General features: G+C 42.0%; 2 protein-coding genes and 1 long non-coding RNA gene across 8 annotated transcripts in view; 1 reads left to right on the plus strand and 2 right to left on the minus strand.

The window, feature by feature from the left end:
- The window catches only part of TUB (TUB bipartite transcription factor), a 118,637-nt gene extending 114,904 nt beyond the window's left edge, over positions 1-3,733 (plus strand). For all 6 annotated transcript variants that reach the window (XM_083408455.1, XM_083408452.1, XM_083408456.1 and 3 more), the window contains one exon: positions 1,031-3,733. In XM_083408455.1, coding sequence (XP_083264581.1) covers positions 1,031-1,164 — 134 coding nt within the window. In that variant the 3' untranslated portion in view covers positions 1,165-3,733. The remainder of the gene's footprint in view (positions 1-1,030) is intronic.
- RIC3 (RIC3 acetylcholine receptor chaperone) overlaps positions 1-12,362 on the minus strand; it is a 513,554-nt gene that overhangs the window by 364,200 nt on the left and 136,992 nt on the right. The gene's annotated exons all lie outside the window — the stretch shown is intronic.
- Positions 1-12,362, minus strand: part of LOC310666311 — a 446,582-nt gene that overhangs the window by 75,561 nt on the left and 358,659 nt on the right. The window lies entirely within an intron of this gene.

Genomic DNA, 12,362 nt, shown 5'->3' on the forward strand with positions numbered 1-12,362 from the left:
GATTCTGTTTTTGTTACACTTTGCTCAGTGTCCAGTCCCCCAACAGTTCTGTGGATGCAAAGGCTTGACACAGAAGATGAGGAAGTAGGGCAGCCTGGTCTAACCTGGTGCTTTCTAGATGTCTTATGGTACAGCTCATACCATCCTTCACCATTGGCCACGCTGGCAGGGGTTGACAGGAGGTATAGTCCTAAACATCTCAAGGCTACCAGACTGGAGATGGCTGAACTATTGATAACTAGTTCACAGAATTAACCAACACCGAGCAATTTGACTCCACCATGGAACTTAGTCAGAGCATGTACTAGTTTTTGAGAAAGTTGGAAGGTTTTATGTTGGGGGGTATAGCTTTTGGTGGTGTACACACTCATTTGCTATTGTCACTGTTGCCTCTAGTTAAATAGGTTTTGCAGGTTGCTTTTTTTTTTTAATATGGCCACCGAAAGTGATGAAACCTGAAACAGAGGTAGTGGAATGAGCATGCGCACCATTTGCTACACTGTGATGTGCCCCACAGTTTATGGGGAGAGGAGACGTACAGCCCTTAACATTTGCCTGGCTGGAAAGGATTAACAGTGAAGGCAAAGAGTGTTGGGAAAGGCTACTATTGAGTTCAGTCAGGGTAGCAGGCTGGGGAGCTGAGGTGGGGGCGGGGGAGAAGGATGCTTTGCCCCGTCTCTTCCTGATTGCTGCAGCTGCCTTCCGCTTCTCTATTCATCTCATCTGCATCTCTGTATCCTTTTTCTGTTTCCTGGCTCTGCCCTTTATGAGGACATCCTTGGTATGAGAGGAAGCGCCAGGCAATTCACAGCTGGCCAGCATCTCAATCATGCCCCTTTCAACTCTCTAAAGGAAACTGTCTCCCAGGCTGAATTCATTGAATCTGGGTGGTGAAAATGATTTTTCATCTTCCCCTGCTTTATATTTTGGACTGCAAGTTAGTGTGACACACACTCAATACACAGAACCTTATATTGATGTCCTTGTACTGTGTTTCTTTACTCCCCACCCCACCCCCACCCTCTTTCAGCTGACTATATTGTGATGCAGTTTGGCCGTGTGGCAGAAGATATTTTCACTATGGACTACAACTACCCAATGTGTGCACTTCAAGCCTTTGCTATTGCCCTGTCCAGTTTTGACAGCAAGCTGGCTTGTGAGTGAACTAGCTTACATCCGAGTCTCACTACCGCCAGGACCACATGCCACCAGAAGAAGGAGGAGTAAAGAGATGTTCCAGGTTTTCTCTGGTGTCATCACTGGTTTCATGTTTTAACGGGGCAGGTAACATTTGCTTTTTTGAAGGACCAACCCTTTTGCTGGAGAGAAAATATTTTAAAATTCAGGACTTTCAGGAAATATTTTTTTTCCATCTAGTCTCTATTTTTTTCTGGAAGGGGCATCAGAGATCTGTAAATAGAAATCCTATCTTATGTCCTCAGTTATGTGATGAAGATGTGCCATGAGGTACGGTATCATGGCTTAAAGTGAAAACACCACTGAGAGTGGTGCTTTTTCTTCTTCTTTCCTAAATCCATGACAGCTACCGCAACACAAATCTGGTTTTAGATTTAAGAAGTATTCAGAGGCTGTAAGCATACCTCAAGATCGCGTTAAATTCCTTGAGAGCTTCACATCACCCACTTTAGAAACAAGACCACGGGAAAGATGCACTTTAAAAACACACACACGTACCCAGAGATGAAGGTAGCATTTGGTCTCAAGGCCAAGACCAAACTTAATTTGTTATATTGCTTACGTGGGAGGGGCCTGATGAATTTTTAGTCATGATGGGAGATGGGCGAGAGAGAAACAGGAAGCACAAATTAATGTTGCACAAGTCACTTGTAAGTGAAGTTGTCATTTTATAGACGTGTTTTAATTTAAACCTTACTTTCAAATACAAAATCATTGTTATTTTTAAAGGAGAGAAACTGCACTCTTGCAAAATTGCCATATGGATGCTAGAAATTATGTTATCTCATAAGAGCAAGTCATATCTGGGGAACTTCCTGCTGTCATCAAGAGCACGGATTCACTTTGCATGTATGATTCCTTGGGTTCAATCTGTGGCACATTCAGTAAACACAGAGTTGTGGGACCTGTGACCCTCCAGGTTTTGCTTGATTTCACCTCCCAAGCATGGTCAATGCTTGGGGATGAGGGGGTTTGTAGTCCAGCAACACTCAGAGGTCTGCAGGTTCCACTTTTCTGATCTTAAGATTCTGAAGAGCTGGGCTGGAAGACTTGAAGAGCTGCTGCTCATCAACATTGTCAATACTGAGCTGGCTAAATTCAGGTCAGCTCCATATGTTCCATATGGCACTCAGTTCCTTGGATGAAGACCTCTTCAGACAACTGCCTCTGTGGCAGCTGTTTAGAAGATAATGCAGCTATTGCAAAATGTTACAATTACAAAATATGTCCTGCCCTTTTGAGGACAAAATCTAGAATCACCATATGCTAAACCTACAGTGACTGATACTGTCCACGTATCTGTTTTCATAGAAAGGACTATTAAGTTGCACATTGATGTGAAAATACCACCCACCAAGACTGAGCCAGTTTGCTGTGCAAGTGTATTTCAGGTTACACGCAAAAGTGGACATGAAAATTTGTGGTGGACATGCAAATTTATTTTTTAAAGTGTCCCAGTTTTAAATATATACTATGCTGCCTTTTAATTTCTAGATCAAAATGTTTCAGAAGAGTACAGGCTGTTGAATATCCTAATTTCTTGTATTTTAAGTTCAGAAAAAGGTACTACAAATTGAGCTGAAAGGATGGTTCGCCACTTTGGTCCAGATTCAGAGGGAGAATGCAGTAAGGCAAAGCACACAGCTTGGGAGAAGCCAAGGTGCCATGCGAGTTGTAGGAAGACACTCTTTCTTGGCCATATCAAGAGAAGGCTGGGAATAAACAGCTTCACCACCAATACCATACAAGGGTTACCGGGATTCACTTTGGATGTATGTCATTGTGTAGTGGGCAAGAAATACTTCAGAATCTCCCCTCCTAAGTCAATACGCATTAGCATTCTATTATTGGATGACAGCGAAGCAGGGACCATGCCCCAAGATGTAGAGAAGCCCTAATATAATGACAGTTCACACAGCACAAGGATTCACCCAACCCAGTGAATTTCCATTTTCTGTGGGATGATAGCCAATTATGAGAGTGGTGAAATACTTTCATGTGGTCATGCAATATGCAAGGAAAGAGATTTACAGCATCCCAGATTATGGATTAGCTAAAAACCCACTGCAAAACTCTGCCAATGAACTCTACATAAAAATCTGATAGAAGAGCTTTATGGCAGAATCCAAAAGAGCCTTATTCAACATTATTTTTATTTTATTTTAAATATTTATATGCCAGTCTTCACCCTATTTAGGATTTCAGGAGCAATTGTATCATGATACATATACAATAATAAAACAGTTTAAAATTGCAATGTTAGAATGCCTAGGTAAAGAATAAAACATTTGCCTGGCGCCAAAGATTGCAACATAGGTGTCAAGCTAGCCTTTTTTTTTTTAAGAGAGGACATGGCATGAGAGAGGAAAAACTGCTGGGAAAAAAAGCCTTTCTTTTGTTTGTTTTTTATTTACATGTATTTATAAACCACTTAATATTTAGAAAAAAACCAAAGTGGCATACATAATTTTTTAAAAATACAACCTAATTTCAAAAATCCTCATTGACCAGTGAAATAAAATAACTTGCTAATGTTGCTTGTTGGCGTCAGTTGTTTAAATAGCATACCTTCACTAATCTTAAAGCAAGAGCAGATTGATATTAGAAGAATTAGATTTAGGCTGATTTCTGTGGACCGAGAAAGAGTGTTGCAGCCTCAGAAACGTGACCATCAGCCAACCAGACATTTCCTCCAATTTACCAAATATTTGTATGATAAGAAAATAAGATCCAAGGACGCGGCTGTGATGAGAGTTTGTATCCATCTGGACTGTGTGATTTTAGATATTCAGATAATTATGTTCTGTGTATTTGCCCCCTGTGGGGAGGTAGATTTTTACAAAGAAGGGAGCAAGTGGATTTCCTTGTTCAAGTGTGCATTTGAGTTATTGTTGCTTTTTAATGCCTTGATTTCATAGATTCTTTCAGCAAGGCAGAGGGGCCTCAGTGGGATTATCAGTAGCAATTCTTTCCAAAGTGGATAGCTGGGAAGACTTGAGTGAGAGTTTGTTCATGCCTTGGGCCAAGTTATCAAAATATTCTAAATAGGGAGAATTGTTGCTGTCTTTCCCCACCATCAGTCATTACAGAAAGGACATGCATTAAGCACCAAAGAATTTCAGGTTTTAGATTACTACAGATTTGGATTCAGGGGCACCTTATCAAAGTGCATGCGAGGGAAGCAAGATTCACAGCAACAAATTAGGCTTTTAAAAAAATTTCTTTGTGGCTGGAAACCAGAACAACTGTGAAGAGCTTTACTTACTCCGCCAAACCTTTATTAGGCATTACAATTCTAGGCCAACATAAAACATCCATATATAAAATTTTAAAATATATATGAATAAACAGCCATGCAAAATATATAATAATGAGGATTTTCATTGGGATTTCTTCCCGCTAAATAGTGCCATTCACCACCCGAAGACATACTGTTGACGTAAACTCAACCACCCTTGCAGTTACTTCCAAGTTGATGTCAGACAGATAGAATCTGATATTTTCATTGTGCCATGATGTTAAACTACCCAAAAAAGGGGGATAGCACACATTTTATGTAACTGGTTGTACAATGGACAGTAGAAAAGGATTTGTTCTACTGTGTCCGGAACATTCAAAGAACATCCACAATGTCTGTCATTTCTGGGGAACTTTCAAGAGCAAGGCCTTAAATGCAGTAACCAAATAGTCTTATGGAAATAATCATCATAAAGGATAGTGCTTTGGAGAAAAAGGTGTTTCGATTGGCGAAAGAATCTACATCTCTGTGTTTTACAGCACCCTTGTTTGTTAGGAGGACTTGAATAGGTCAAGTGTTTGGGCAGCTGGGCTGGGCAAGATGGTTTATAAAGTTATGCATTGAATGGGGAAAAAAGTGGATGCCTCCCACCATTACCAGAACATAGGGGTCAGCCAGTGAAATTGATCACGAAGCTGTTTGTTCACACAATGCATGATTAATAAATGGAAAGTTCTGCCACAAGGTGAATCTTTGGGCACCAGCATGGCACTTTCAGAAAGGAGCAGACATTCTTGGGATATTAAACATCATAGCTAAAAGGGTATCCAGGTTTAGATGCAAAATGTTACTGAATTGGGTTTTTTTTTGGGGGGGGTACCGGTTACTTAAGTTCTCAAAGGGGGTGAACCGCTTCCAGGGCTCCCTCCTTCCTGGAAGTTTTACTCTGCTCCAAAAAGCATTGCTCTAATCCCAGGTGTGTGGAGAGTGGCTGTAGTTTCTCAGTGATGAGGAAAACAACTCGGCATGCACCCAGGTGGAGCACAGAGGCTGACATTTGGCCCTAGCACCTGTCTCAAATGCCAGCCTCAGTGCTCTACCTGAGTGCAAAGCTGAGTTGTTTTCCTCATCACTGAGAAACTACAGCCTCTCTCCACATACCTGGGATTACAGCAGCGCTTTTTGGAGGAGAGCATACTAAATGGTAACCATGTTCACAAAGAAAATCAGGATTTATTTTTTATATATATACAGGATGAATCTTTTTTAAAAAGGCCCTGTGGAGCATGTATGCTCTGTATCCACGGGCCTCATTTAAAGGACTCACCCTGTGTATACACACACACACACACACACACACGCACTTAAGAAAAAACAATATATATTTGTTTTTGAATACTGACTGACTGCTTTTCTAACAAAAGCACCTAGGGCCACAACAAAACTCATATTTCACGCATGTAGGTGGTGAACAGCATCATCCAAGACACAAATGCAATCCTCTGAATATGGAGAAAATGCAATATCCTGGCCATATAAGAACATACCTGTTCTCCGCACAGTGTTATTCTTAGAAATGGCATTATTCTAGCAGCAGAGAAATATCAAGGTGATTGTTGTGTAAATGCCAGAGAAATAAAGGATTAGGGTGAGCAAGGTTCTACCGCTCATGCAGAATGAAAATGAAAGGCAAATAAACTAAAGCCGACTTATAAAACACTCTAGAAAGTATATTCTATTTCTGTCCCACCTACGGTATATTGCTCCAATGGCTGTCATTACTAAAGGTTATGCTGCAACTGCTTGCCTATCCAGAGGCTGTCACCCTAAATATACTAGGGAGCAGGCAAGCATGGGATGCCACTCTTGGCGTAGTTGGTTTTCATAGAATCATAGAATCATAGAATCATAGAGTTGGAAGAGACCACAAGGGTCATCGAGTCCAACCCCCTGCCAAGCAGGAAACACCATCAGAGCACTCCTGACATATGGCTGTCAAGCCTCTGCTTAAAGACCTCCAAAGAAGGAGACTCCACCACACTCCTTGGCAGCAAATTCCACTGTCGAACAGCTCTTACTGTCAGGAAGTTCTTCCTAATGTTTAGGTGGAATCTTTTTTCTTGTAGTTTGGATCCATTGCTCCGTGTCCGCTTCTCTGGAGCAGCAGAAAACAACCTTTCTCCCTCCTCTATGTGACATCCTTTTATATATTTGAACATGGCTATCATATCACCCCTTAACCTCCTCTTCTCCAGGCTAAACATGCCCAGCTCCCTTAGCCGTTCCTCATAAGGCATCGTTTCCAGGCCTTTGACCATTTTGGTTGCCCTCCTCTGGACACGTTCCAGTTTGTCAGTGTCCTTCTTGAACTGTGGTGCCCAGAACTGGACACAGTACTCCAGGTGAGGTCTGACCAGAGCAGAATACAGTGGCACTATAACTTCCCTTGATCTAGATGCTATACTCCTATTGATGCAGCCCAGAATTGCATTGGCTTTTTTAGCTGCTGCGTCACACTGCCGGCTCATGTCAAGTTTGTGGTCAACCAAGACTCCTAGATCCTTTTCACATGTACTGCTCTCAAGCCAGGTGTCACCCATCTTGTATTTGTGCCTCTCATTTTTTTTGCCCAAGTGCAATACTTTACATTTCTCCCTGTTAAAATTCATCTTGTTTGTTTTGGCCCAGTTCTCTAATCTGCCAAGGTCGTTTTGAAGTGTGATCCTGTCTTCTGGGGTGTTAGCCACCCCTCCCAGTTTGGTGTCATCTGCAAATTTGATCAGGATGCCCTTGAGTCCATCATCCAAGTCGTTGATAAAGATGTTGAATAAGACCGGGCCCAAGACAGAACCCTGTGGCACCCCACTAGTCACTCTTCTCCAGGATGAAGAGGAACCATTGATGAGCACCCTTTGGGTCCGGTCAGTCAGCCAGTTACAAATCCACTGAGTGGTAGCATAGTCAAGACCGCATTTTACCAGCTTCTTTACAAGAATATCATGGGGCACCTTGTCAAATGCCTTGCTGAAATCAAGGTAGACTACATCCACTGCGTTCCCTTCATCTACCAGGCTTGTAATTCTGTCAAAAAATGAGATCAGGTTAGTCTGACATGACTTATTTTTCAGAAATCCATGCTGACTATTGGTGATCACAGCATTCCTTTCTAGGTGCTCACAGATTGTTTGTTTAATGATCTGCTCCAGAATCTTCCCTGGTATTGATGTCAGACTGACTGGGCGGTAATTATTTGGGTCCTCTCTTTTCCCCTTTTTGAAAATAGGGACAACATTTGCCCTCCTCCAGTCTGCCGGGACTTCGCCTGTTCTCCAGGAATTCTCAAAGATGATTGCCAGTGGTTCTGAGATCACATCTGCCAGTTCTTTTAATACTCTTGGATGCAGTTCATCTGGCCCTGGAGACTTGAATACATCTAAACTAGCCAAGTATTCTTGTACTATCTCCTTAGTTATTCTGGGCTGTGTTTTCTCTGCTGAATCATTTGCTCCAAATTCTTCAGGTCAGGCATTGTTTTCTTTATCGGAGAAGACTGAGGCAAAGAAGGCATTGAGGAGTTCAGCCCTTTCTGTGTCCCCTGTTTGCATTTCACCATCTTCTCCTCTGAGTGACCCCACTGTTTCTTTGTTCTTCCTTTTGCTACGAACATACCCATAAAAGCCTTTTTTGTTGCTTTTAACCTCTCTAGCAAGCCTGAGTTCATTCTGTGCTTTAGCTTTTCTGACTTTGTGTCTACACATGCTGGCTATTTGTTTGAATTCCTCTTTGTTGGTTTCCCCCCTTTTCCATTTTTTGTACACATCCTTTTTTAATCTTAACTCAGTTAAAAGTTCTTTAGATAGCCACCCTGGCTTCTTTAGGCACCTTCCATGTTTCCGTCTCATTGGTATTGCCTGAAGTTGTGCTTTTACTATCTCCCTCTTAACAAACTCCCAGCCATCATGAACTCCCTTTCCTTTTAGTATTACTGTCCATGGGATCTCACCCAGCACTTCCCTAAGTTTTATGAAGTCGGCTTTCTTAAAGTCAAGAAATTGAGTCCTAGTATGCTTGGCTGCTCCTTTCCGCTGTATAGTAAACTTCAGAAGAGCATGATCACTTGCGCCTAATGATCCTTCCACTTCTACCCCATTAACCAGGTCATCAACATTGGTTAGGACCAGATCTAAAATGGCTGTTCCTCTTGTTGCTTCTCCCACTTTCTGGACAATGAAGTTGTCTGCAAGGCCAGTGAGGAATCTGTTTGACCTTATGCTCTTGGCTGAGTTTGACATCCAACAAATATCCGGGTAATTGAAGTCCCCCATTACTACTATCTCCCTTCCTTTTGCATGCTTGGCCATCTGTTCCAGGAAGGCATCATCTATGTCCTCCGTTTGGCTTGGGGATCTATAGTAAACTCCCACAATGAGGTCACTGTTATTCTTCTCTCCCTTAATTTTGACCCAAATGCTCTCACTTTGGCTTTGAGGTTCTAAATCTTGGATCTCTTCACAGGTATACACATCCCTGACATATAACGCCACTCCTCCTCCTTTCTTGTCTGGTCTGTTTCTCTGAAATAGATTGTATCCCTCCATTTTTACATTCCAATCGTGGGACTTATCCCACCAGGTTTCAGTGATGCCTATTATGTTATATTTAGTTTGCTGTACCAAGAGCTCAAGCTCATCTTGTTTATTTCCCATGCTTTGTGCATTAGTGTACAGACATTGAAGTCTATTAGTCATTCCCCCGTGTCTCTTATTTAAGGATTTTTTCCTCCCACCACTAGGTCTGCTCGCTGTTTGCTCCATTTGGTCTATGACATTTGGATGATCATCTTCATCAATTGATAGACTCCTACCTTCAGGAGCACTGTCTCCCTCCCCCACATTAGTCAGTTTAAAGCCCTCCTGATGAGGTTTCTGAGTTTTTTGGCAAAAACATTCCTCCCAACCGTTGTGAGGTGCAGTCCATCGCTTGCCAGAAGCCCATCTTCAAGAAACTGCAGTCCGTGATCTAAGAATCCAAACCGTTCCTGTTTACACCATTTGCGAAGCCAGCTGTTTACTTCCACTATTTTCCCCTCTCTCCCTGGGCCACGTCGTTCAACTGGGAGGACAGATGAGATGACGATTTGTGCATTTAATTGCTTCAATTTCCTGCCCAGAGCCTCGTAGTCTCTTTTGATCTTCTGGAGGCTATTGCTTGCAGTGTCATTGGTTCCCACATGAACCAAGAGGAAGGGGTATTTGTCAGTGGGTTTTATGATTCCTGGCAGTCGTTCAGTTACATCTTGGATCTTAGCCCCGGGGAGACAGCACACTTCCCGAGACATCTTGTCAGGCCCACAGATAACTGCTTCTGTTCCCCTCAGTAGGGAATCCCCTATCACCACTACACGCCTCCTCTTAGGTTTGGTCGGGGTTCTTCCGTGAGCGGTCCGTTCCAAGGTTTTCTTCTACAAATCTGACTTAAGAGGCTACTGAGTTGTGTCCGGTTTCAATCACCTCCAAAACCTAACCATGTTTACACAGAAACAGGTCCCTGTCAGTTCAGCTGACTTGCATTATTCCGACAGAGTAAAAACTGCAGAAGGCCCAACATATGTGATTGTCCATTGAAGAATTAGATTGCCCTGCACACAGATCCTAGGCACACTTACTGAAAGGTTCGTTCCCACTTGGTTCAGTGGCTAAATAGGTGCGCACAAGCTTTACAAACTAAAGCAGTCATCTTTGTTAGCAAAGGAAAATAGATTGCATAGCTCACTTTTATACACATCCCTGTGCCTGTGGGCACCCAAGCCTTAGGCTGTAGGTGGGCTCCTGTGGGGGGTGGGGGTAAAGAAATAAAAGTTCACCTCCTTTTCTGCTATAATTCCTTCTCCAACCCCTCCTGGTGTAACTTTTCACATTCTTCTTTAGAAGCAGCATTCTGTGGAATCGGAAGTAAATGCTAAGTGTCTCTTAAGATGATGCTTGCAATCTGCATTTTTAATAATAATAATAATAATTTTTTAATTTATACCCTGCCCTGCTGACTGGGTTGCCCCAGCCACTCTGGGTGGCTTCCAAAACATATAAAAATATAATAAAACATCAAACATTAATAGTAACAATCTGATCCGATATAAAAAAAGTCACAGTAACCTTAAAATAAACAACTTATATCAAATAAAGCAATATTGAATAAGCCATTAAGATCTAATAGTATACAGTAAAATTAAACAGCAGCAAATAATAATTAAACAGTTTACACTTATCAATTACAATAAAGAATTACTAATCTATAATCAATAAAAATAACAGCGAATCGCAATGCATAAAAATACCACAAAAGCATATACTTATATTTTAAATCTTCTGTCCAGTTTATCAAGAGCACCTTTTAAATTTATGGATAACTTGCTAAAAATAACTACACTTCTGCTCAATTAAGCTTTGCAGCCATAGCCATTGGGTTTACAACAGCAATTCCTCGCTGCAGAGTAGGTGACCTCTTTGGGTAGTCTGCCCCCAGAAACTAATTTTATCCAATGGATGCCTGCCTGTGTGGTCTAGTGGGGGTGGGATTTCACAGTGACTAAGAGCTGGCCATCCAGTTGAGGCCCTTAAGTCACTGATGGCAATGAAACAGGCCAAATGATGTCTAGAGCATGAGTGGCACAAGACCTGCTACGAAGTTGAGTGAACACAACTTAGTGCACATAATGATACGTACTGTAAGATGGCGCAGGCGGTGAAGGTCTACTTGGCATCCTCAGTCGCATCCTCATGTAGCCACCTGGTGAAACTCTTCAGAGGGGTCTGCTGACTCGAGCTTCAGTGACTCAGCAACCAAGCAGCTCGTCTCTCTGCAGCGCACAAGGATAGTGTGGCTTTTATTGCAGATATGTAGAGGTTTGTCAGCAGATGGGTATATGGAAAGGGTTTCTAAAAGCAGAAGTTTGAAAACTAACCCTCTAACATGTTTGTTACCAGAATGCTTTAGACAGAAGCCATGGCTGGTAGAAAACAGGTACCAGTTTGTAGTGCAGGTATGCCCTATACTGTCCTGGATTTTACGCCAGCCTGTTTCATTGCATCCCAAAACAGCAAAACCCATCAGCCCGCCTGTTTAATGTGCCTTATTCATGAGACACTTTATGATTTGCTACATTTTGATACCTAGGCAGCTTTAGTGAAAGCATGAATGGGCAAAGAACAAAAAGCCGTGCGCAATGGCAAACAGATAAATCAGTCAAGCCCCCCTGCCCCCAAATTTGGAAGATTGCATGGCTGGTTGAATTATCTAGAGATATTTCCAAACAGTCAAGAAATAACTTTGGTTATGGTTGTTTCGTTTTTGTAAACACACAGCCTTGGGGGGGGAAGCATTTGTTGACCTCCTGAGTTATTTCCCTGCCATTTGAAAGCATTGGCTGCCAGCATAAAATGTATATTGGATTTCTTTTGAAAGCAGGGTTTGAAACTTCTGCGATACCAACGTATAAATAAAAGTGCCACTATTTTAGGTAATGCAGTAATGTGGTGCAGGAAAAAGTCCTGCAAGGCAAGCATTTTAAAAGCTAGAAAGCTCAAAGACTCTGGACAAATGCAGCACACTAAGTGCACTAAAAGTGCATTCTCTGTCCCTAAAACAACTTGCAAAGAGATTTGGGTTACATGGGTGTGCCTTGAGGCTGTACAACAAAATGTAATTTTGGTGATTATTTGGTATGAAATAAAAGAAACACAAATGTTTGGAGGGCTAGGGCCAAATATTTATCCATTGTAATATGCATTATATATACTTAGCCAAATTCAAAACCTTTAACGCTAAGGACTGCTTTCTGATATTGTGAAAGAATAAGGAGGCTGCTATCCTGTTTGCTCAGTTAGGCCCCTCCATCAACACAAACAGTCCTGTGACAATATCTAAAGAT

The sequence above is a fragment of the Podarcis tiliguerta genome, assembly GCF_965153285.1.
Source record: "Podarcis tiliguerta genome assembly, chromosome: 1".
NCBI lineage: Eukaryota > Metazoa > Chordata > Lepidosauria > Squamata > Lacertidae > Podarcis > Podarcis tiliguerta.